Here is a 21,488-nt window from a genome sequence, read left to right on the forward strand (position 1 = left end):
AATCCTATGAATAATAGGGGGACATTTTTAAGACATAGCACTAGAAGTAGAGCTCTCAGGGGAGCTCTGGTAGCCTAGTGGCAAGAAGCTGCACTGCAATCCCAGAGGCGCACGGTTCAAATCCACCAGCTGCTCTGCCGGGGAAGGAGGAACAATCTCCTCCTGTACCAGTCAGATCCGATTTGACGGTACACACACACACAAAATAAAAAAAAAAGAAGAAGTAGAGCTCTCAGATTGAAAACAACAAAAAAAAGGCAGAGGAACAATTGCAAACATCCATCAATATTTGGAACGTGGGATGTACAAAGTATGAATCTAGGAAAACTGGAACTTGTAAAAATGAAATGCATAAAGATCAACATACTAGGCACTGGTAAGCTGAGATGGACTGGGATTGACTAATCTGAATCAGACAATCAGATGATCATTTATGCTGGAAATGAAAAATTGTTGCATTCATAGTAAAAGACCACTTCAAGATCCATCCTGAAGTACAATGCTGAGAGAGGATATTAATGGTATGCATACAAGAAGACCTATTAATACAACTATTATTCAAATATATGCACCCAAAACTAAAGCCAAAGATGGAGGATTTTTGCCAACTTTTGCTTTTGACTGAAACAGTACATCGACACAGAACTCCCAGAAATACAGGCCAGATTTAGAAGAGGATGTCACATTAGAGACATTATTGCCAACATCAGATGGACTGGCTGTAGGCAAAGAGTACCAAAGGCGTATCTATCTGTGTTTCATTGACTATGCAAAGGAATTTGACTGTGTGGATCACAACAAATTGTGGCTAACCCTGGAGAGGAATGGGAATCCCAGAACACTTGTTAGGTTTCACGCAGAACCAATACTTGGACCAGGAGAAAATTGTTAGAACACAGTAAGGAATGTTTCATGTTTCAAGATCATGAAAGATGTAAGCCAGGAATATATCTTATCACCACACCTTTTCAATCTATATGTAAAATAGATCATCCAGAGCCTGAATTTTATGAAGAGGCATATGGCACCAGTATTGGAGGAAGACTCATCAACAACCTGCGTTATGTAGATGACACAATCTTGCTTGCTGAAAATGGGAGGACCTTATGTGCTTGCTGCAGAAGGTCAAGGACTAAATGGCAGCATCATGATACATGAAGAAGAGACCGAAATTGTTAACAATTTCAGCTTGTTTGGTTCCACTCCTGTTACCAGAATTCAGGAAATCAAAAGACAAATTGCACTGGGAAAATCTGTTGTCAGGACCTCTCCAGAGTACTGATTAGCCATGATGTCAATCTAGAGTCTAAGGTTTGCCTGATCTAAGCAGTGATCTTTGTAATTACTTGTAAAGCATCAGCGAGGTGGACAATGATTAAGAATGACAGAAGAAGAATTTATGCCTTTGAGTTATTGTGCTGACGAATATTTAACATACCACAGACTACTAAGAAAACAACCAGGTTTTTCACCCATCCTCGAGAGGGTGAAACCTGTCTGCTCCTTGGAGGCAAGGACTTTGAAGCTTCATCTCCCATACTTTGAGCATGTTGCCACGAGGGACCAGTCTTCAGAGAAGAAAGAACATCATGCTTGGAAAAGATGGAGGGAGAACACAAGAGAGGAGACCTTGGAAGAGATTGATTCGGTGACTAGAATAATAGGGGTAGATGGGTTGAAGACAATTAAATTGGCTCAGGATACAACAGGGTTCAGAGTTGCTAACAATACTTAGGGTCTCTATGAGTCTCAAGTGACTTGAGAACACATAACAAAAACTAAAACATCGTTAATATCACATGTAAGCAAAATACTGCTAACGATAATTTAAAAAAAAAACAGCTAGAAAACAATTAAACAAAAAAAACAGCTATCAACAGAAACTACCAGAAATTCTAGCTAGATTTAAAAGAGGCTGTGGCATCAAGGGATATGACTGCTGATGTCATATGAATCTTGGATGAAAGAAGAGAATACCAGAAGGATGTCTATCTCTAGTATATAGACTATGCAAAAGCATCAGAGTATGTGGTTTACAACAAATTATAGCTAACATTGAGAAGACTGGGAATCCCAAACACTTAAGTGTTGTCATGCAAAACCAATACTTAGACTAAAAGGCTGTGAACAGATCCAGGTAACACTGCATGGTTTAATATAAAGAAAGTTGTGCATCAGGGCTGTAAACCTTTCTCCATACCTATTCAATTTGTATGTTAAGCAAATTATTTGAGAAGCTGGACTTGATGAAGAAGAATGTGGCATTAGGAATGGAGGAAGACTCATCACTTGGTACCAGCAGTCAAAATACCAAAAGACATATTGTATGGAGGAAATTTACTGGTAAGGACCTCTCCAAAGTGCTGAAGAGCAGTGATGTCAGTGCACTTGACCCAAGTCATGGTCTTTTCAATTACTTACTGTGCATCTGAAAGTTGGACAATGAATAAGGATGACAGAAGAATAATTGATGCCTCTGAGCTGTGGCACTGAATAGCCTAGGGATTTCAAAGAGAACAAACAAGTATGTATTGGAAAATGTACAACCAGGGTGTACCTTGGAGGCAGAGATGTTGTGAAACTTCATCTCACATCCTCTGTGCATGTTGGTCCTGGAAAAAGACATCATGTTTGGAAAGGTGGAGGTTCTATGAAAGAGAGGAAGACCCTCAACAAGGACTGACACAGTGACTGTAACAATGGGCTCAAGTAGCAGTGATGATTAGGATTGCACAGAATAGGGCAGGGTTCAGATCTGTTGTTCCCAGGGTAGCTATTAGTTGTAGTCAACTCGATGGCACCAAATAACAGGAGTGTTGGTCTGTTCCACATTCAGTCCCTGGCTTTGTTTTCACTGCTGATAACAGATTTTCCACTGATTCCTCTCAGATGTGGCCAAACTGATCAGGTGTGTTTTATTTGTATAACCACCATTCATAATTTTTTTTAAAAAAAATACCTCTTTAGAGGTATTTTCATTGAGTAATTTATTGTACAAAACTCAATCATTCTATCTCCAGCCTCACTTCTGTCACCAAGTCTGTATTTTTCAACTATCAGTCCTCCTTTGTTTCTAAATTTTTGCATCTCAGTCACCAATTACTATTAATGCATTTTAATTGCATGTTTAATCAATTTCTAACTGTAAAATTTGGTAGCAGTACTCAATTTCTTCATCTTTGGCTTTTGTGATTGGTGAGTATATTTGAATAATACTATCATTCACAGCACTTACTTCAGGGTAGATATTTAAGTGTTCTTTATGACTATGAATGCAACATCTTTCTTCCTCCATTTGTCATTCCTGTAATAGAACATATGATTCTCTAATTTTGAGTGGCCAAAACCAGTCCATCTTAGCTCGCTAGTGTCTAGTATGTTAATCTTTATGTATTCCATTTGGTTTTTTTACAACTTCCAGTTGTCATAGATCAATACTGTATATATTCCATGTTCCAATTATTAATGGATGTTTGCTTCCTTCTCATTTTTTAATGTCTTCCAATCTGAGAGGCTCTAGTTCTGGAACAATATCTGACAATATTCCTGTTATTCACGGGGTTTTTGAAGGCAGCTTATTTCTGAAGTGGATGGCCAATCCTGCTTCTTAGTCTGTCTTAGTCAGAAAGGTCCTCTGAAACCTGTCCACCAGGGGTGACCCTGCTTATATTTGAAATATTGGTGACATAGCTTCAAGCATCACAGCAACCTAGTACAGCAACCCAGTACAGAAAACAGACAAGGTCTGTATACATAAGAGCAAAATATACACAAGCAAGCATTCATATACTCAAACTATAAAATAAGCAGTAACATGGAATCACCTGCCAGTACAGCAAACTGACAGATAAATGCTGTACCCATAAGATTAAACCATAAAACAAGCAAGTATACAAATATAAAACAAACAGGAATGCGATAGGAAAGGTATAATGAGGGTGTATCAAGAGGTGTGGTTGCCAGTCTGTGGCAGAGTTTCTGCTGGCCTCAGACAGCCTAGGCTGTCTGTCTGGCAATGTGTCTGCCAGTCCAGGGGACAGGCACCTGCCAGTCCAAGGAGGTGTCCTCTCTACTATGGGGGCTGATTGCAAGCTGGGAGTGGCACAGTCCACAGTTTAGGCAAAATGTTCAGAGGGCTTTCAGCTCTACCATAAGACAGTGTGAGTTTGGTCTTGGCAGGGTGGCAGGGGTGGAGCAGGAGCGTGGGGGAGGGAGAAGAGCAGGGTAGAACACTTCCCATCACCTGTAGAGTGGGGGCGGGGGGTGTAGGGGATTGCATGGGAGACAAAGAGAAGAATGGCCCTTTTCACTGCTATGGATCCTGCTGTCCAGGATTCCCTGGTCCCACTGTTACCTGTGCCAGTGACAGCTGCTCAAGATGGCTATGCTGTGCCTTTTATGGTTCTCTTGCTCTCCTTGTTTGCTGCTACAATTCAATTTTTTCCTTTAGTGAAGTACTTCCTCATCTTTTCTTTTTAAACTGAGTAGAAGAATTATCATTTCTACCTATTATTATCCTTATTTTCTGGTTATTTCAGTGCAAAAGTTCTGAGCTGCAACCTGCCTAGTCCAACATTTTCTATGAGATTAACAGATGAATGAAATGTGATCCCTGGCTTAGCCAATAGCCAACTCACCAACAACTCCTTGTCTTTTAACCAGGACTTTGGATGGACCAGTTCTGTCATGGCTGACAAAGCAAAATAGGAATAAAGCTGAATTTTTACAATTTGGATGATTAGTCACAGTAACCAAGAACAGGAAAAATTACTGGCCAAAATCCTGGAATGGGAGACTTGAAAGAGGAGCATTAGATTACTAAGAGGACCATGGCTGTGAGCACTGCGCCACCAAGGTGTGGTTCTGCTGCCAAAAATCAGTACTGGACATGTGATGGAATGAGAAAAGCAGTCCTGTCTCAAGGAATAGAAGGGTTGAGGGAGAGCATTTGTAGGTTAGGTTAAGGGTTTGTAGAAGAGCTCATGTTTAATTACCACTTTCAAGAGGGAAAAGCAAGGTTATTTTAGCAATGGAGAGATTCTCCGAATCAGGAAGCGGGGCAGCTGGCCTCCAAGACAGCAGCTCTGTCATCCTCAGAAGACATGTGCTGTTACATTTTCTCTTTCAAAATGGTGTCGTTAGTCATCACTGGACATGTCCTGTGACAACCTCCTCATGGCTATTCTCGAAAAGATTGTAGAGTGGTCAGTCTTCTTACCTCTGCATATGTGTGGCACCAGAAAGCTCTGTTGTTTTTGTTGTTGCTAGGTACCATCAAGTCAGCTATGACTCACAGTGACCCTATGAACAACATATCCTAACCTATCCTGCACCATCTTCACTCCAAGCTCAAGTCCATGGTTACCGTCATTGTGTCAATTCATCTCACTGATAGTTGACTTCTCTTTAAATGATCCTCTACCTTTCCCAGCATGATGACTTTTTCCAAGGCCTGGCCTCCTCTTGACAATATGCCAAAGTATGTGAAAAGAATTTTCACCATTTTTGCCTCTAAAGAACACTCTGGATGCACTTCCTCCAAGACAGGTCTGTTTGATCTTTTGACAGTCCACAGTATTGTCAATATTCTTCACCAACAACACAATTTAAAATTATTGATTCTTCTTCAGTCTTCCACATTCACTGTCCAACTTTCAGTGCATACAAAGCTCTTTTAGACCATTCAAAACAGGGAGGGTCTGGAGAGCACGATGCTAGGTGAACTAACTCAGTCCCATAAGGACAAATACTTGTATAAGACCATTATTGTAGAACAGGTATTAGGATTTTTGTATATGGTATGAGATGTAGATCCTGTTTCAACTCTCTGTAAATAGCAGTACAGTAACATCCAACTAAATTTGAACCAGGATCCAGTTAACTAGAGTGAAAACTTAATTCTAATTGTGACACTGTGTGTATTGTTTAGCTTTGTGCATTTGAATTTAGAATTTCTGCATTCGTTTTCTGGACTGTAATCTTATAAAGACAGATTCTTTCTTGTTCCGAGGCTAATGAGTTCCAACTACTAACTTTGGCAGCCAAGCCTTTACAGCCAAGTCCAGTCATTGTACCAGCAAGGTTCCCATTATCTCTTCCCCCTGTCCCTTTTCCTTTCCACCACCAATAACATAAACTTAGTGGGGGGGCGGAGGCAGAGAGGACCAGCAGGGAGATGTTAAAGGGGTGCTTAATTGTAGGGTCCCACAATTTGATAAGTGTAGACAGAGGTGGATAAAAGAAATGGGAAAGATCCAGTCTAAAAAACAATGTATGCAAACTTTGTAAGCAAATCATTGTAAAATAAAAATTTTTACTTAAATTTAAAAAAAAACCACACAAGATTGGATAACAAAGTTAAAGGTCATCAGGAAGGGACATCTGGGCTGCATGCATTAGCTAAATGCTGGCCTTTCCCATCAGACTGGTCTCAGGGAAAAAATGCTTTTATATGGAAGGAAGGCCATTTTATTCAGTGCATTATATGAAGAGGAAAGCTAAATGGAAAAGCATAGAAGTCTGTGATTTAGAGCAAACTTTAAAGTATTCAGCTAAGATTATTTCTTTCTATTCACTGAAAAAGGTCATGTTTGATGTGAAGTCATAAGGTCTTATCAATTATGACGTTCCAAAAAGAAAGTGAATCTCAGCTGTAGACTGCAAGGCAGAAAGGTAAGCATTCACTGAGGACTTCAGCCTGAGATACCTCTTCCTTTTAAAATATTATTAAAGAAATGTTATCTTCTACTTATTATAGGTATTTTAAAAGTTAGTTTCCCATTGCTTTCCTGTCTGTTTCAAAGGCTCCTTAAATACATAGGAGTGGAAAATTACTAGTGATGACTAAGAGTAGGAGAGAAGCAGAAAGGGAGTTTTTTGTTAAGTTGCACTAAGTTTATGTTATTGGTGGTGGAAAGGAAAAGGGGCAGGGGGAAGAGATAATGGGAACCTTACTGGTACAATGACTGGACTTGGCTGTAAAGGCTTGGCTGCCAAAGTTAGTAGCTGGAACTCATTAGCCTCGGAACAAGAAAGAATCTGTCTTTATAAGATTACAGTCCAGAAAACGAATGCAGCAATTCTAAATTCAAATGCACAAAACTAAACAATACACACAGTGTCACAATTAAAATTAAGTTTTCACTCTAGTTAACTGGATCCTGGTTCAAATTTAGTTGGGTCTTACTGTACTGCTATTTACAGAGAGCTGAAACAGGATCTACATCTCATACCATATACAAAAATCAACTCAAGGAACATCAGAGACCTGGGAGTAAAGCCCCAAACCTTAAGTTTCAAAAGAGAAAAACTGGGACCAAACTTAGAAGGCCTAGTCTATGGCATAAAGAGGCTGACAAATACAGATAGAAATGCACAATCTGAAAAACTGGGGGGAAAAAAGACTAAATCCTTTTGTGCCTAAAAAACTTTTTCAGTAGGGTGTCAAGAAAAATCAACAGACTGGGAGAATACATTTGGCAATACCATCTCAGACAAAGGTCTCATAACAAAAGTTTACAGAATACTCTTGAGCCTATAGACAAGGAAAAAAAAGAAGACTGATAACCCAATTACAAAATGAGCAAAAGATACAGAAAGGCTTTTCACAAAGGAAGACATTCCAACAGCCAACAGATACATGAAGAAATGCTCAAAATCACTGACAATAAGCAAGACGTCAATCAAAACCACAATGAGATACCATTTTACCCCAAAGCAGTGACAAAATTTAGCAAGGCAGCAAGCAATAAATGTTGGAGAGGATGTGGAGAGGTGGAAAGTCTCATACATTGTTGGTGAAATTACAAAATGGGGCAGCAATTCTGGAAGACAGTGTGGCATTTCCTCAAAAAGTTGAACACAGAATCTGTGAATGACCCAGCTCTTCCACTACTAAGAATACACCAAGGAAATCAGAACTGAGACACAAACTGAGATCTGTATACCAATGTTCACAACAGCATTATTCACAATCACAAGAACATAGAAACAGCTCAACTGTCCAACCACAAACTAATGGATTGAGAAACGGTGGTACTTTCACACAATGGAACACTATGCAGCACTTACTACATAAGTTGGGAGAGACTGGAGAGCATTATGCTGAATAAACTACGCAGTCTCATGCGGACAAATACTGCCTAAGACCATTATTGTAATAACAGAAGGATAACTAGCAAACTATGTAAAGGGACTGAAGGGGGAAAGGGTAGAAACAAAGGGGTGAGGATAGGTAGGGGTGAAACCACACAGTTACATAATTTGATGGGTGGAGGGAAAGAGTAAAGGAAAGGGGGAAAATCCAATAGGGACCTGAGAAGAGAGGATAATGATGGGCACAGTTCAATGATTAAATTTATAAAACATAAAGCATGGGAAATGATTAAATGAAATAAAATGTAAATGAAGAATAGCACAAAACACAATGTATATGGACTTTGTAAGCAAACCAATATAAAAATTAAAATGATCAGTTAGGTCTTACTCAACTCAATCTATAGAAGCTTTACCTGCAATCTATTAACTTTCTGTGCTTCTTTCAAAGATAAGACATGTACTTTATTCTCTTGTACCATCATTTCCACTTGACTCCTTAGCTCCTTCATTTCCAGTTCCTTCTGATTAAATACTACCTCATCAGTAGCAAGAGCACACTAGGAGAGAAAGAAGGCATGTGAGAGCCACCAGAAAAAATATCCAGAAGCTATGACGACTTGGAGAACTCACAAAAATGGTATTTGTGGTTTGGAGACGTCTCTTGAAAGTTTTATCATCTTTTCATTTCCATTTCTCACACTGCCCGCACCCCCATTATATGTGATTTCTTTCTTCCCTCCCAATTCCCAGTCAGTAGATTTTCTTTTCACCCCACTGGGAAAAAAAATTTCTTTTCTCCTGCCCTCTGCCCATCCTCACCTTGACATTTTTCCAAGAAAGGCAGAAATACTGGAAAAAAACTATCATAGCTATAGCATAGAAATTAGTAACTGTGGATTTCCTAAGATGTTTCTGAATTGTGCTTCCAGGGGCTTAAAATGAAAGCCAGAAGTTCAGGTTCTAGAATATCTTCAGTACGATTTTCATAGTTTTGCTGGATTTGTCATGGGCTTTTAACACGGACTTTTAAAAAGTGAAAGAATAATATTTTCCCAACTCTGACTTGCAGGTATAGAAACAATTTCAAAATGTCTATTTATTTGTTAGTAGTGCAAATTGCTTAAGGAAAGTGTGATGTCAGAGACCTCTCCAGAGTACTAGAGCAAAATGACAGCATTCTAGAGACTAAGGTGTGCCTGATCCAGCCCACTGTCTTCTCAATTGCTTCCTATGCATCTGAGGACTGGGCAATGACTAAGGATGACAGAAGAAGAATCGATGCCTTTGAGCTGTGGTGCTGGAGAAGACTATTAAATGTACCATGGACCACCAAGAGAACAAACAGATCTGTCCTAGAGAGGGTGCAACCAGGCTGCTCCTTGAAAGCAAAGATTTTCAAAGTCCATCTGACGTACTTTGGGAATGTTGCCAGGAGGGACCTTGGAAAAAGACATCATGCTTGAAAGGGCATAGGGTCAGTGCATAGGAGAGCAAGACCTTGGATGAGATGGATTGACATAGCAACTGTGGCAATGGGGGTACGGGTGTCAGAGACCATGAGGTCATCTCAGGGTCAGGATAATGCAAAGTTCACAGAGTTCCTATGAGTTTTAGTCCACCTGATAACACATAATTACAATGTATTAATAGAAAATGTATAATAATCTATTAATATAAAAAGATTTCATTTTTTTAGATCCATAAGCAATACCCATATTAAATAACAGCCCTCAATTTATCTGTCAATAAAATATTTATGTTAATGAATGATATCAGCAGCTGATTCCTGATTTTGTACATTTTCACTCTGATGGATATATTTTATATTTTGAAGATGTCAATAACATGATTGAACAATTAATTATATCTTAACTCCCCAGGAAATTATGCTTGCTTTCATATATCTTCACTCATTCACTTCTTGCTATTGAGTCTGAAGTAACTCATACCCGACCCCTCAATTTGGTTTCTGAGGCTATAAATCACAGGGGAGGAAACTGCTCATCATTCTCCTGAGGAGCTTCTTTAGAATTCCAAACACCAGAGGTGTGGCCTTTGGACTAGCAGCAGAACTTGCTCCATTACCACATCTCCCTTCAAGTATACTATTATGTACTGTGGAGATGAAACCAACTCATAGCCTGTCTTTCCAGCAGGTTTGCAGAAGCAGTAAATTGCATGAAAGGAGACTGCACATCTTTCTCTTACAGAACAGACGGTGGATTCAAATTGTGTGCCTGCAGGCTGGCATCACAACTCCTTATCACTCTGCCATCAGAGCTCCATCTCACAATGTATGGGAATGGCTGCATGAGACAACATGTATACGAATTTTGTATGCAAACCAGATAAAAATGAAAAATAATTTTTAAAAAAGAATACTAGGGATTCGAGATGCAAATCAAAACAACTATGAGATATCATCTCTCCCCAGTCAGAATAGCAAAATTTAACAGAACAGCAAGCAACAAATGCTGGTGAGGTTGTGGAGAAACTGGAAACCGTATTCACTGTTGGTGGAAGTGTAAAGTGGTGTGGCATTTTCTCAAAATGTTGCAAATAGAGATACCATTTGACCCAGCAATTCCACTACTGGGAATATACCTCCAAAAGACCATAACTACCATCCAACCAGATATATGCACACCCATGTTTATTGTGGCTTTGTTCACAATAGCAAGGAGTTGGAAACAACCTAAGTGCCCATCAACAAACGAATGGACAGAGAAGCTTTGGTATATTCACACAATGGAATACTACGCTACATTGAAAAACAAGAAACTCATGCAATATTATTCAAAATGGATGACCCTGGAGGACATTATGCTGAGTGAAATATCTCAGTCACAAAAAGACAAATATTGCATAATGCCACTGTTGTAGAATGGGACTGCCATCAGGGTTAGGGTAAGACTGAGATAAACTGGATAAATTATGTATATTGCACTGAAATAGATGAGGGAGAGAACAGTTTAAAAGCAATATATGATAGGGTATTATGGTTATCACAAGAGTCCAGAATGAAGGTTGCATAGTAGAGTGTACTCAGGGCAGGGGGCTTGTATACGAATGAAGAATTTTTCTTTTACTTTTCAAAGAGAAGAGTGAACTGTGGGGAGGTGGGGGACAGAGAGAAAAGTGCAACAATGAATGAATGGAAATCCAAAATCTTGGTAAATGTTTATTAAAATGAGTAAATTTTTTAAAAAAAGAATGCTAGGGATTCACAAAAAATATATTTAGTGCATTTTAAAAGTAAATAGAAAGTTAAAATTTGGCAAGAAGCGAGGTCATTCTAAATACTGGCTTCACATTTTTAAAAGATCTCACTGAAAAGACTTACACTTCCATTTTTACAGATGAAACAGGCTTAGGAAGAGTAAAACCTTTTCCCAAGATGAAACCATGAGTGAATAAGTAAGACTCTTAAGCATCAATACCACAGCCTATCTGGATTAAAGTCTCAGCAATTTTTTTCTAGTAAGGAACAAGGAAAGTCTAAACATGTACTTAGTTTATAAAATTCTTTTTCATTTTATAAATAATATGCAATCCATGAAAATTCGTGGAAATGGGTGACTCCCCGGATTAGGACCCCAGGACTGGAGTCAGGCTGCCTTTTGCCAAAGCCACCCTAAGGGGCTTTGGATAAGACTCTTCTTTTCTGTGGCTCTGGATTCTCAGTTCCCAAATGAAGTAGAGATGCATAACCCTAATGGTCCTTTAACCCCACAGTTATAAGGTCTAGCTGACATTATTCTTCTACATTTTGAGCTTCTAAACAAAAGGTTGGCAGTTTGAACCCATCAGCCACTACCCTGGAGGACGCTGGGCAGCCACCTTCTGTTCAAGTTCAGCTCTTGGAACCTGATGTAGGATTACTGTTAGCTGGAATCCAATGGTCTATCTTACAAGTTATTCTATGCAAGTAATGCACACGTTACATGTTTTTATACACTGTAAAACCCTCCTGACACTCTTTTCATAAGTATACTATGCTGTTGTTGTTGCTGTTATTTGCCATCGAGTTGCCTGCAATTTCTAGCAACTCTATGTACATAGCTGTAATACCCGCTTTATCCTGAGCTAGTCTCACTGCCTCTGACTCACCTATCCCCATTATCCAGTTACTGTGTCAATCCATCTCACCCAGGGTCTTCTCTCACACTGTCCCTCCACCCTTCTAAGCTACACTAATTTTTTTTCCACATGTTGTCAACTTCAATTTCATCTTCTATCTAATGGACTTAAAATTAAGTCTCCATCTTGGTACTTGCTAATGAGAGTATTTAGTTCCCAACAGAAGACTCTCTCCAGCTATCTTAGGTATCTGAAGCAGTTACCTGGAGATAGCACCCTCAATTCAAATTTTATGCGTCTTAAACAGTGAGAAGGTAACTTTGTGTTAAAGCTTCCCACTTGTGCTATTGCTGATATAGCGGCAATATATAACTATATATAACAGCACTATATAACTAAGAGACTCAGTGACAATCTTCACTCAATACAGTTTTTTAATGAAAAGTAGAAAAACAGAATTCTACAAAACATACACAGAACATGCATCTATGAACATGCTTACATTCTTTAAATATTACAACATGAAATTGTGTTTTTTTAAAAAAATTTTTTTATACTGTAAACAAAGGATGATATACTTTTTACTTGCTGAACCATAAATCCAGAGAAGAAGAAGAACATAGTAACCTCAATTCTGTCTCTGAAATTGTTGCTTTTTATTCTCTGGATTACAAATAGGCCTAAAGTATTGTTTAATAAACATAAATTGGAACATCTGAACGAAAGGAAAGGAAGGAGGAGCCAAGAAAGATTAATTATGAGGAGAAACTAGTAAAAAAATGGAGAAAGTACATGAGTAAAAGGTACAGAGGAGCATATCACGTATAATTCATCTTAAAAACTTCTGGAATTTCTTAATGACTCTTAGAATTTACCTGCCCCAAATAAGTTACTTTTTGCACATATTACTTATGAAAGTAAGGCCTACATACCTGGCATTTCTTCAGCTCTCTCTTCAGCTGGAAAACTGTAGCGTGCTGTGGCCCTTCTCGGTTTGCAGGGCCTTCGTGTTTGAATGAGATGGATGCCGCCTTCCTCATCTCTTGGGTCATGTTTAACCACTCCTGAAGTTTGTGCTGCTGCTTTTGGTTTAGTCTAAGTTGATCTTTCAAGTCCATCAGGAAGGTAAAGGCTTCTTCTATACAGTTCTGGTAACCCAGACATTCTCCTTGTAGCTGGGCAACTAGCTCCTCAAGAGAATGGACCCTACCTCGATCAGAAAGTCCCTCTAAATGGGTCTGGCTGGCATTAGCCTGCTGACTTTGCAAAGCTTCTCGAAGCATCTTAATCTCAAATTCCATTTCACTCATACGGTCTGATTCAGGGCTGAAGTTCACAATGGGTTTGTTCCTAATGTTACGGGCTCTGTTGGCATATTTGAGAGAGTTTAAGGATTCGTCAAAATCAGAGGAAGACGGGCTGACACATGTGATCATGAGAGTCTTGGCACTGCCTCCTAGGGAATCTTTGAGAAGTCGGGTTATTTTTGCATCCCGATATGGAATGTGTGAGCTTTTCCGGCGAGGGTCCCCAAGTGCGCTTATCACATTCCCCAGAGCCAGCAGGCCACTGTTGATCTGAATGGATTCTTTGAACCGCTCACCTGTATTCCCTGTTTTTGTTACCCTTTCTGATCCAGCCAAATCCACAAAGTGGAACTTGGACACAATGTGCCGAGGGGACTGCCAGGCTCGGTCGGGAGCAGCCTCCAGGATTCTGTCCACCTGGCCCAGGCTGATGGTAAAGATGGTGTGGGATCGGCTTGAGTGCTCGTTGAGCTGTGTGCTGCCTGTATGCCGGGCTGCACTGCCAGCCTGCAGCAGGCTGGCCACCTCCTCCGCGCTGTCCACCTCGCATTCCTTGGCACCTACAATCACTGCAGACAGTAAGGACAGCATCAGAACCAGGCCTGAAAACCCAGCACAGTGGGACTAGCAGGGCAACAGGCATCAAAGGCTTAACACTGTCCTTTAAAGAAATCAGGTCCATTTCAAGCAATCATAATGTAACAGTCCCTCAGTAATTTTAGATACACTCTCAAAGGAACTACTTTGATAGATAGCACTTATTTTGATATTTAAGTTCTAAAATACACATTTTTAAAGCAATCCTGTTCCTTTAGAGTCATACACCACACTCAATTCCTTTGAAAACTCATTCTAGTATTTTGATTTGTAGAACTACTACCTAATAGAATTTCACATTAAATCTTATTCTATTGTATTTTATTCAAATTTAAGCCATCCTTAGCATTAAGAATCTCTTAATATACAGTGAGAAATAAAGTCAGAATAAATAAAGTTGGTTATTGATTTTTATAGCATGTGTGCCCTACGTATTATCAGAGTGCAAGGTAAACATCATAGAGCAATTTAGGAAAAAGCAAAAACATTTCTATTTCTAAAGAACGGCCCTCACCACAAGCACTGACTCACAGTGACCCTGCAGGGCAGAGCAGAGCTACACAAGAGCTACAATTGTGACTGGAGCCAAATGCCAAGTCCACCTCCCTGGAAGCAGCTGGGGAGTTTGAACCATTGACATTTTGGGTGGCAGACAAATACCTTAATTACAATACCACCAGAGTTCCTTAAAGGTAAGAACAAAAATAGTATACAATTACCCAATTTCTTTATATCTAAAAATTTCTTAAAAGGAAGACATGGACAATGAAAAATGTGAAAATAGTAGTGATGGTGGTATGTGATGAAAATAATCTTAATGACTTCTACATGTTAAAAACACTGAAATGGCAATTTATATATATACACGCACACACATAAAAAAATTTACATCTATACAAAAACATTAATTCCTCTGTGCCTGGAATACAAAAGTTGAGGCAAGGAAGAAAGATTAGTAGTGAGGAAACATGGATCTGGTGGAAGAAATGAGGCTGAAGAAAGATAGAATTTCATACAATCAATGATTTATTAATTGAAAATACCTTTTAAAATAAAAAATACAAGTGACAACTATACACATGGACCTCACCTGATGGCTTACACGGGAATCAGATTGACTACATCTGTGGAGAAAAATCACTGGAGAAGCTCAATATCAGCTGTGAAAACTAGGCTAGATGCTGATTGTGGAACTACTTATGTTCTTGTTGTGAGGTGCATCAAGTATATCTCATAGCGACCCTATGAACAAAAGATCTGAACCCTGTCTGTCCTGTGCCACCCTCACACTTCCTGACATACAAGAGTCCACTGCAGCAGTCACATGTCAATCCACCTGGTTGAGAGTCTTTTCTCCTTCACTGATCCTCCACCCTTCCCAACATCATGTCCCTCTCCAAGGAACAGCAGCCCCCCTGGCAACATGCCCAAAATATGTGAGAAGAAGCCTCATCATCTTTGCCTCCAAAAACCATTCTGGCTGCACCTTCTTGAAGACATACCTGTTTGTTCTTTTGACTGTCCGTGATATGTTCAGTGCATTTCTTTAACATCATGGCTCAAAGATGTCAGTTCTTCTTCTGTCATCTTAATTCATTGTCAAGCTCTCAGATGCATAGCAAGTGATCAGAAAGCCTATGGCCTGAATCAAATACACCTTAGTCATCAAACAGACATCATTACTCCTCAATACTTTGGAGAGGTCTCTAACTGCAGATTTTCCAAGTGCAATGTGTCTCCTTATTTCCTGACTACTGGGTACTAAGGTTGCAAGTTCAAACTGATGCTAAAGAAAATAAAATAAAATCCAGAAGAACCAAAGTTTGACCTTGAGCCTAACTCACATGAATTTAAAAACCATCTCAGAAACAGATTTTGAACATGAATGAGCAAAGATAAGATTAGCTGTGGGAGGATATCAAGAATAGCATCCATGAAGAATGTAAAAGATCATTACAAAAATGGAGGAGGAATAAAAGACAAAAATGGATGTCAGAGGAGACTCTAAATATTGCACTAGAGACCTGAGAAGCCAGAACAAAGAGGGAAAAAATCAAGAAGTTAAGGAGCTCAACAGAATATTTCAAAGGGCAGCTCTGGAATATAAAGCAAAATATTATAATGAAATGTGCAAAGCTGAAGTTGGAAAATCAAAAAGGATGAACTCACTTGGCATTTCTTATGCTGAAGGTTACTAAAGAAGAAATTTAAGCCTCTAGTTGCAATACTTAATGATGTTGTGGACAGAATACTGAAATGGCCCAGGAAACATCAAAAGAAGATGGAAGGAGTATGTAAAGTCACTATATCAAAAAGAAGTGGCTGACAAAATTTCATCAAACACACAAAAATTCATGAAACAACATATGATCAAAAGGCAATGGTGATGAAGGAGGAAGTTAAGGCTGTTCTGAAGGAATTGGCAAAAACAAGGCTCCAGTAATTGATGGCATACCAACTGACATATTTCAACAAAGAGATGTCACCCTGGACACACTCACCAGGTAGTGCCTAGAAATCTGAAAGACAACTAACTGGCCAACTGACTAGAAGAGATACATATATGCAAGCAAGATCCTGCAGAAGATTACCCAAAAATGACTGGAGCAGTACATCAACAGAGAACTGTCAGATGTGCAAGCTGGGTTTAAAAGAGGTCACAGCAGCACATGATCTGGGACAAGCATCAGAAGCTGCCTGTTTGGTAGGAAGTGCCCCTAGCACCTTAAACCTGCGATGTCATCTGGGGATCTAGAAAATGACGAGCAGGCAGCCAGTGCCATCTCAGAGCTAGTCAGCACAGCTTGTGGTTTTCGTCTGCACCACAGCACGAACATACCCTTCAAATGTCTGTTTGTGGTCTTTGGAGAACACACGCTGCTGGTGACCGTGTCAGGACAGAGGGTTTTTGTGGTGAAGAGGCAGAACCCATTGACATCTGAGCCAGCACAGGAAGACAGTGGGAGGTGGACTGGGTCTTTGAGCCATTTGTGAAGTCTTCTTGGCTTACCTCTGTAACTAAGGCCATCTACTCACCCACTTCCCCACTCTACCTGGAAATGCAAAAGCTTGGAGACTTAGCATGATGTTAAAAAGAATAAGGGCAAAGGGACTCCCAGCTTCCCTCAACCACTCCTTTCCTACCTCCGAACAAACATAAATCTCATGTTTCCAGGGGGGAAAAAAAGAGGTTAAGCACTAGAGACATTACAGCCAATGTTAGATGGATCTTAGCTGAAAACAGAGGGTACCATAGGAATGTCTAGCTGTGTTTCATTGACTAAACAAAGGCATTTGACTGTGCAGATCACAACAAATTTTGGCTAACCTTGAGAATAATGGGAATCCCAGGACACTTAACTGTGCTTATTTGAAACCTATGCTTGGACCTACAGACAGTCATCAAAAAAGAATGAGGACACATGATTCATAATCAGGAAATGTATATGCCAGGGATGCATCCTGACTCCATACCTTTTCAATCTATGTGCAGACTAGATCATCCGGGAGGCTGGACTCTTGAGGAGGAATGTGGCATTGGGATTGGAGGAAGACTCATCAACAACATGCATTATACAAATGACACAAACTTGCCTGCTGAAACTGAAGAGGACCTGAGGCATTTGATACAAGAGGTCAAGGACTGCAGCCTTCAGTATGGGTTGAGGCTCAATGTCAAGAAGACAAAGATTCTCACCACTGGGCCACTGGCAGCATCAAGACGAATGAAGAAGATATTAAGATTGTTAACAGCTTCTGTTTGCTTGGTTTCACCATCAACAATCTTGGCATCAGCAGCCAGGAAATCAAAAGGCAAACTGCATTGGGAAAAATCTGTTGTAAGGGACTTCTACAGAGTGCTGTAAAGCACTGATATTAGTCTGGAGACTAAGGTGCACCTGACCTAAGCCATGGTCCTCTCAATTACTTGCTATGCATCAGAGAACTGGAAAATGACTAAAGATGACAGAAGAAGAACCGATGCCTTTGAGGTGTGGTGCTGGAGTACTAAACAATATATGGACTGGCTAAGAGAAAAAACAGGTATGTGTATGTCCTAGAGAGAGTGAAACCAAGCTGCTCCTTGGAGGCAAAGATTTTAAAGCTTGTGACACATACTTTGAGCACTCTGCCAAGAGGTACCAGTCTGGGAAGGAGGACAGCATGCTTGGAAGGGTGGAGGGACTGAGCAAGAGAGGAAATCCCTGGATGAGACGAATTGACTCCTAGTGAGGTAACAATGGATGTGGGTGTGTTGGAGACAGTGAGATTGGTTTAGGATAGAGCAGGGTTCAGATCCATTGTGCACAGTCACTATAAGTTGCAATCAACTCGACAGCAAATAACAACAACATACCAAAACATTACTGGTTAATACAGAAAATTTTGTTATTAGTATTTTTATCACCATTCTGAAAAACAGAACTAGTGGGATCTAAACTAGAGCTTAAATAAGGCTCCAAAGACCATGGTCTTCCTAATCTCATCACCATGCTTCCTTTTTAACCTCTTTCTTTTTACTTTTTTAAAATTACAAAGTAACATGTATGCTTTCTTTCTAAAAAAATAGGGCAGGGCCTAAAAGGATACAAATGTACTGCTGCTGCCAGCTGCTACTAAAGGATGCAAACCAGACATCTTCTCAGTTGTTGAGCACCTTCCAGTCATCTTACTGGTTCCTTAGGGGGGAAACTACTTGCCATTTTCCATCATGCCACCTTTTTTTTAGTAGCTTGGTTCATTTAAAGCTCTGAAGCACCCTATTACAAATAGCCAGTGCTAAAAATAGCAGGGATTATTGAATCACAATATAACTATGAATCATAGTAAAGCTTTTCTAAATCTAATATTAAGCTAAGCACTATCATTCTCAAACATTGATGCAAATCACCTGAGAACATCATGGAAAAAGAAAAGTACCAATGCTCAAGTCCCACCTCAGGCCAATTACATCAGAATCTCTCTAAATGAGGACTAGAATGAATAGTTCTTAAAATAGTTCTCATGTGGTTCTAATTATTCAGCAGCAGGGCAAACCCCACTGCTGTACATAGAGGTAATAAACAAATACGTCAAATCACACATGCTAGATGTCAATGGGACATTATATGTAAGACATACAGTAATCTGTCTTAAGACAGTTTGTTATACTCATTCCAAATTTTTGCATATTGGTTATAGCTATATAATATTTTTCTCATCAGTTTCTCAGGCATAGGATGTATATAATTCTGAACTGTTGGGATGCCTTTACAGTAAATATATATTATTTTTATAGCTTGCATTAAAAGATAAAAATATTCAATAATTACATCCCATAAGCTATAGAACTTTAAAACATCAATCTGAATTTATATAGAAATGATAAATGTACTAATTCCTTATAAAATCTTAAAGTATTATGTATGCTTTATTTCTAAAAAGTAAAATTCAAAGTGTCAGGGCCACCAAGGGAGGTTACAAAATGTACTGCCCTCTGCAGGTGGCTTTTTAAATAACAATAACTATCTTTTCTAGTCAATTCCAAATTAGTGACAATTCAGAACAGAACTGCCCACAGGATATCTGAGCTGCAGTCTATGTAGGAAATCACCAGGTCTTTCCTCTCACGGAGCAGCTGGTGGGGTTGAACCACCTACTTTTTGGTTAGTGGCGGAGCAGTGAAGCATGGTGGGAAATGCCCAAGGTGGGGCAGTGGGGGGTGAGGTGACTAAGCCAGCCAGGTCCTTCCTTTCTAGAACTATTAACTGCATTCTCTGGAAGAGGAAGACAGTTACTGTGATCTTAACAATGCTGCTGCTGCTGCTGCTGCTGCTGCTGACCATCAAGTGGGAACCAACCCATAGCTGACCCTCCAGTGGGTCTCAGAGGCAGAAATAGCATGGGAGGAGACGGCCCATCCTTCTCCCATAGAGCAGCTGGTGATATGAACTGTCTGCCTTTGGGACTGCAGCACAGATTCTTACCACTTGGCCATCAGGGCTTCCTGATTAATAAAACAAAAATCCTATTCTTAATAAGACAAATTTAAATGCCTAACAGTGGGTATTTAGACTAGATTAGATTAAATTATTACACTATATTCATAAGAAAACTATTATATGAGCATTTTTTTGCTGTTATGTCTGTGGAGCCACCTGTGACTCACAGAAACCCTGTGTATAACAGCCCTAAACCATGTTCTACCTTTGCCAATCTTACCGTCTCTGACACACCTATCCCCATTACACCAGTGACGGAATCAACCCATTTCATCGAGGGTCTGCCTCTCCTGCACTGTCCCTCCACCCTCCCAAGGATGACGTTCTTCTCCAAGGACTGATCCCACCTTGCAATATGTCCAAAGTATGTCAGACGAAGCTTCAGAATCCTTCCTTCCAAGGAGCAGCCTGGCATCACCCTCTCCAGTACAAACTTGTTTGTTCTCCTAGCAGTCAACACTCTTCTCCAGCACCACAGCTCAAAGGCACCAACTCTCCTTCTATCGTCCCTAGTCATTGTCCAACTCTCTGATACATAACAAGTAATTGCAAAGACCATGGCCTGGATCAGGCACATCTTAGTCTCCAGGCTGACATTGTTGCTCCTCAGTATTTTTGAGAGGTCTCTAACAGCAGATTTTCCCAATGCAATTTGTCTTTTCATTTCCTGGCTGCTGGTACCAAGAGTGTTGATTGTAGAGCCAAGCAAACTGAAGCTGTCAAAAATCTCAATCTCTTTACCATCTATCATGACGCTGCCAATCAACCCAGTGGTGAGAATCTTTGTTTTCTTGAATTGAGCTTCAATCTACATTGAAGGCTGCAGTCCTTGAACTTCTGCAGCAAGCGCTTCAGGTCCTCCTGTTTCAGTAAGCAGGCTTGTGTCATCTGCATAATGCAGATTGTTGATTAGTCTACATCCAATCCTGATGCCACACTTCTCCTCATAGAGCCCAGCCTCCTGGATAATCTGTTCCACATACAGACTGAAAAGATATGGAGATAGGACATATCCTTGATATGATACCTTCCCAATTTTGAACCATGTAGTGTTTCCTTGCTCTGTTCTGAAGACTGACTCCTGGTTGAAGTACAGGTTTCGCATAAGTGTGATCAAGTGTTCTGTGGTTCTCTTTCTTCTCAGAGACAGCCATTTTGTTATGATCCACACAGTCAAATGCCTTTGCATAGTCAATGAAACACAGACATTCCTCTGGTACTCTCTGCTTTCAGCCAAGATCCTTCTGACATTAGCTGTACTATCCCTAGTGCCACGGCCTCTTCTAAATCCAGCCTGCAGTTCAGGCAGTTTGTTGATATGCGGTTCCAGTTGTTTTTGGATAATCTTCAGCAGATTCTTGCTTGCATGTGATATCAATAATACTGTTTGTTCTGTTAAATTTTGCTATTTTGACTGGGGTGAAAT

The 21,488-nt window shown here is 39.9% G+C and overlaps 1 protein-coding gene across 3 annotated transcripts in view; it reads right to left on the reverse strand.

Moving 5' to 3' along the window:
* Window positions 1-21,488, reverse strand: part of KIF27 (kinesin family member 27) — a 147,193-nt gene that overhangs the window by 67,944 nt on the left and 57,761 nt on the right. For all 3 annotated transcript variants that reach the window (XM_006901953.1, XM_006901954.1, XM_006901952.1), the window contains exons 3-4: window positions 13,110-14,053; window positions 8,511-8,654 (exon numbers count right to left, since the gene is read on the reverse strand). In XM_006901953.1, coding sequence (XP_006902015.1) covers window positions 8,511-8,654; window positions 13,110-14,053 — 1,088 coding nt within the window. The remainder of the gene's footprint in view (window positions 1-8,510; window positions 8,655-13,109; window positions 14,054-21,488) is intronic.

This window comes from Elephantulus edwardii, unplaced genomic scaffold (genome assembly GCF_000299155.1).
Source record: "Elephantulus edwardii isolate Elephantulus edwardi_28Jun2011 unplaced genomic scaffold, EleEdw1.0 scaffold00353, whole genome shotgun sequence".
Taxonomy (NCBI): domain Eukaryota; kingdom Metazoa; phylum Chordata; class Mammalia; order Macroscelidea; family Macroscelididae; genus Elephantulus; species Elephantulus edwardii.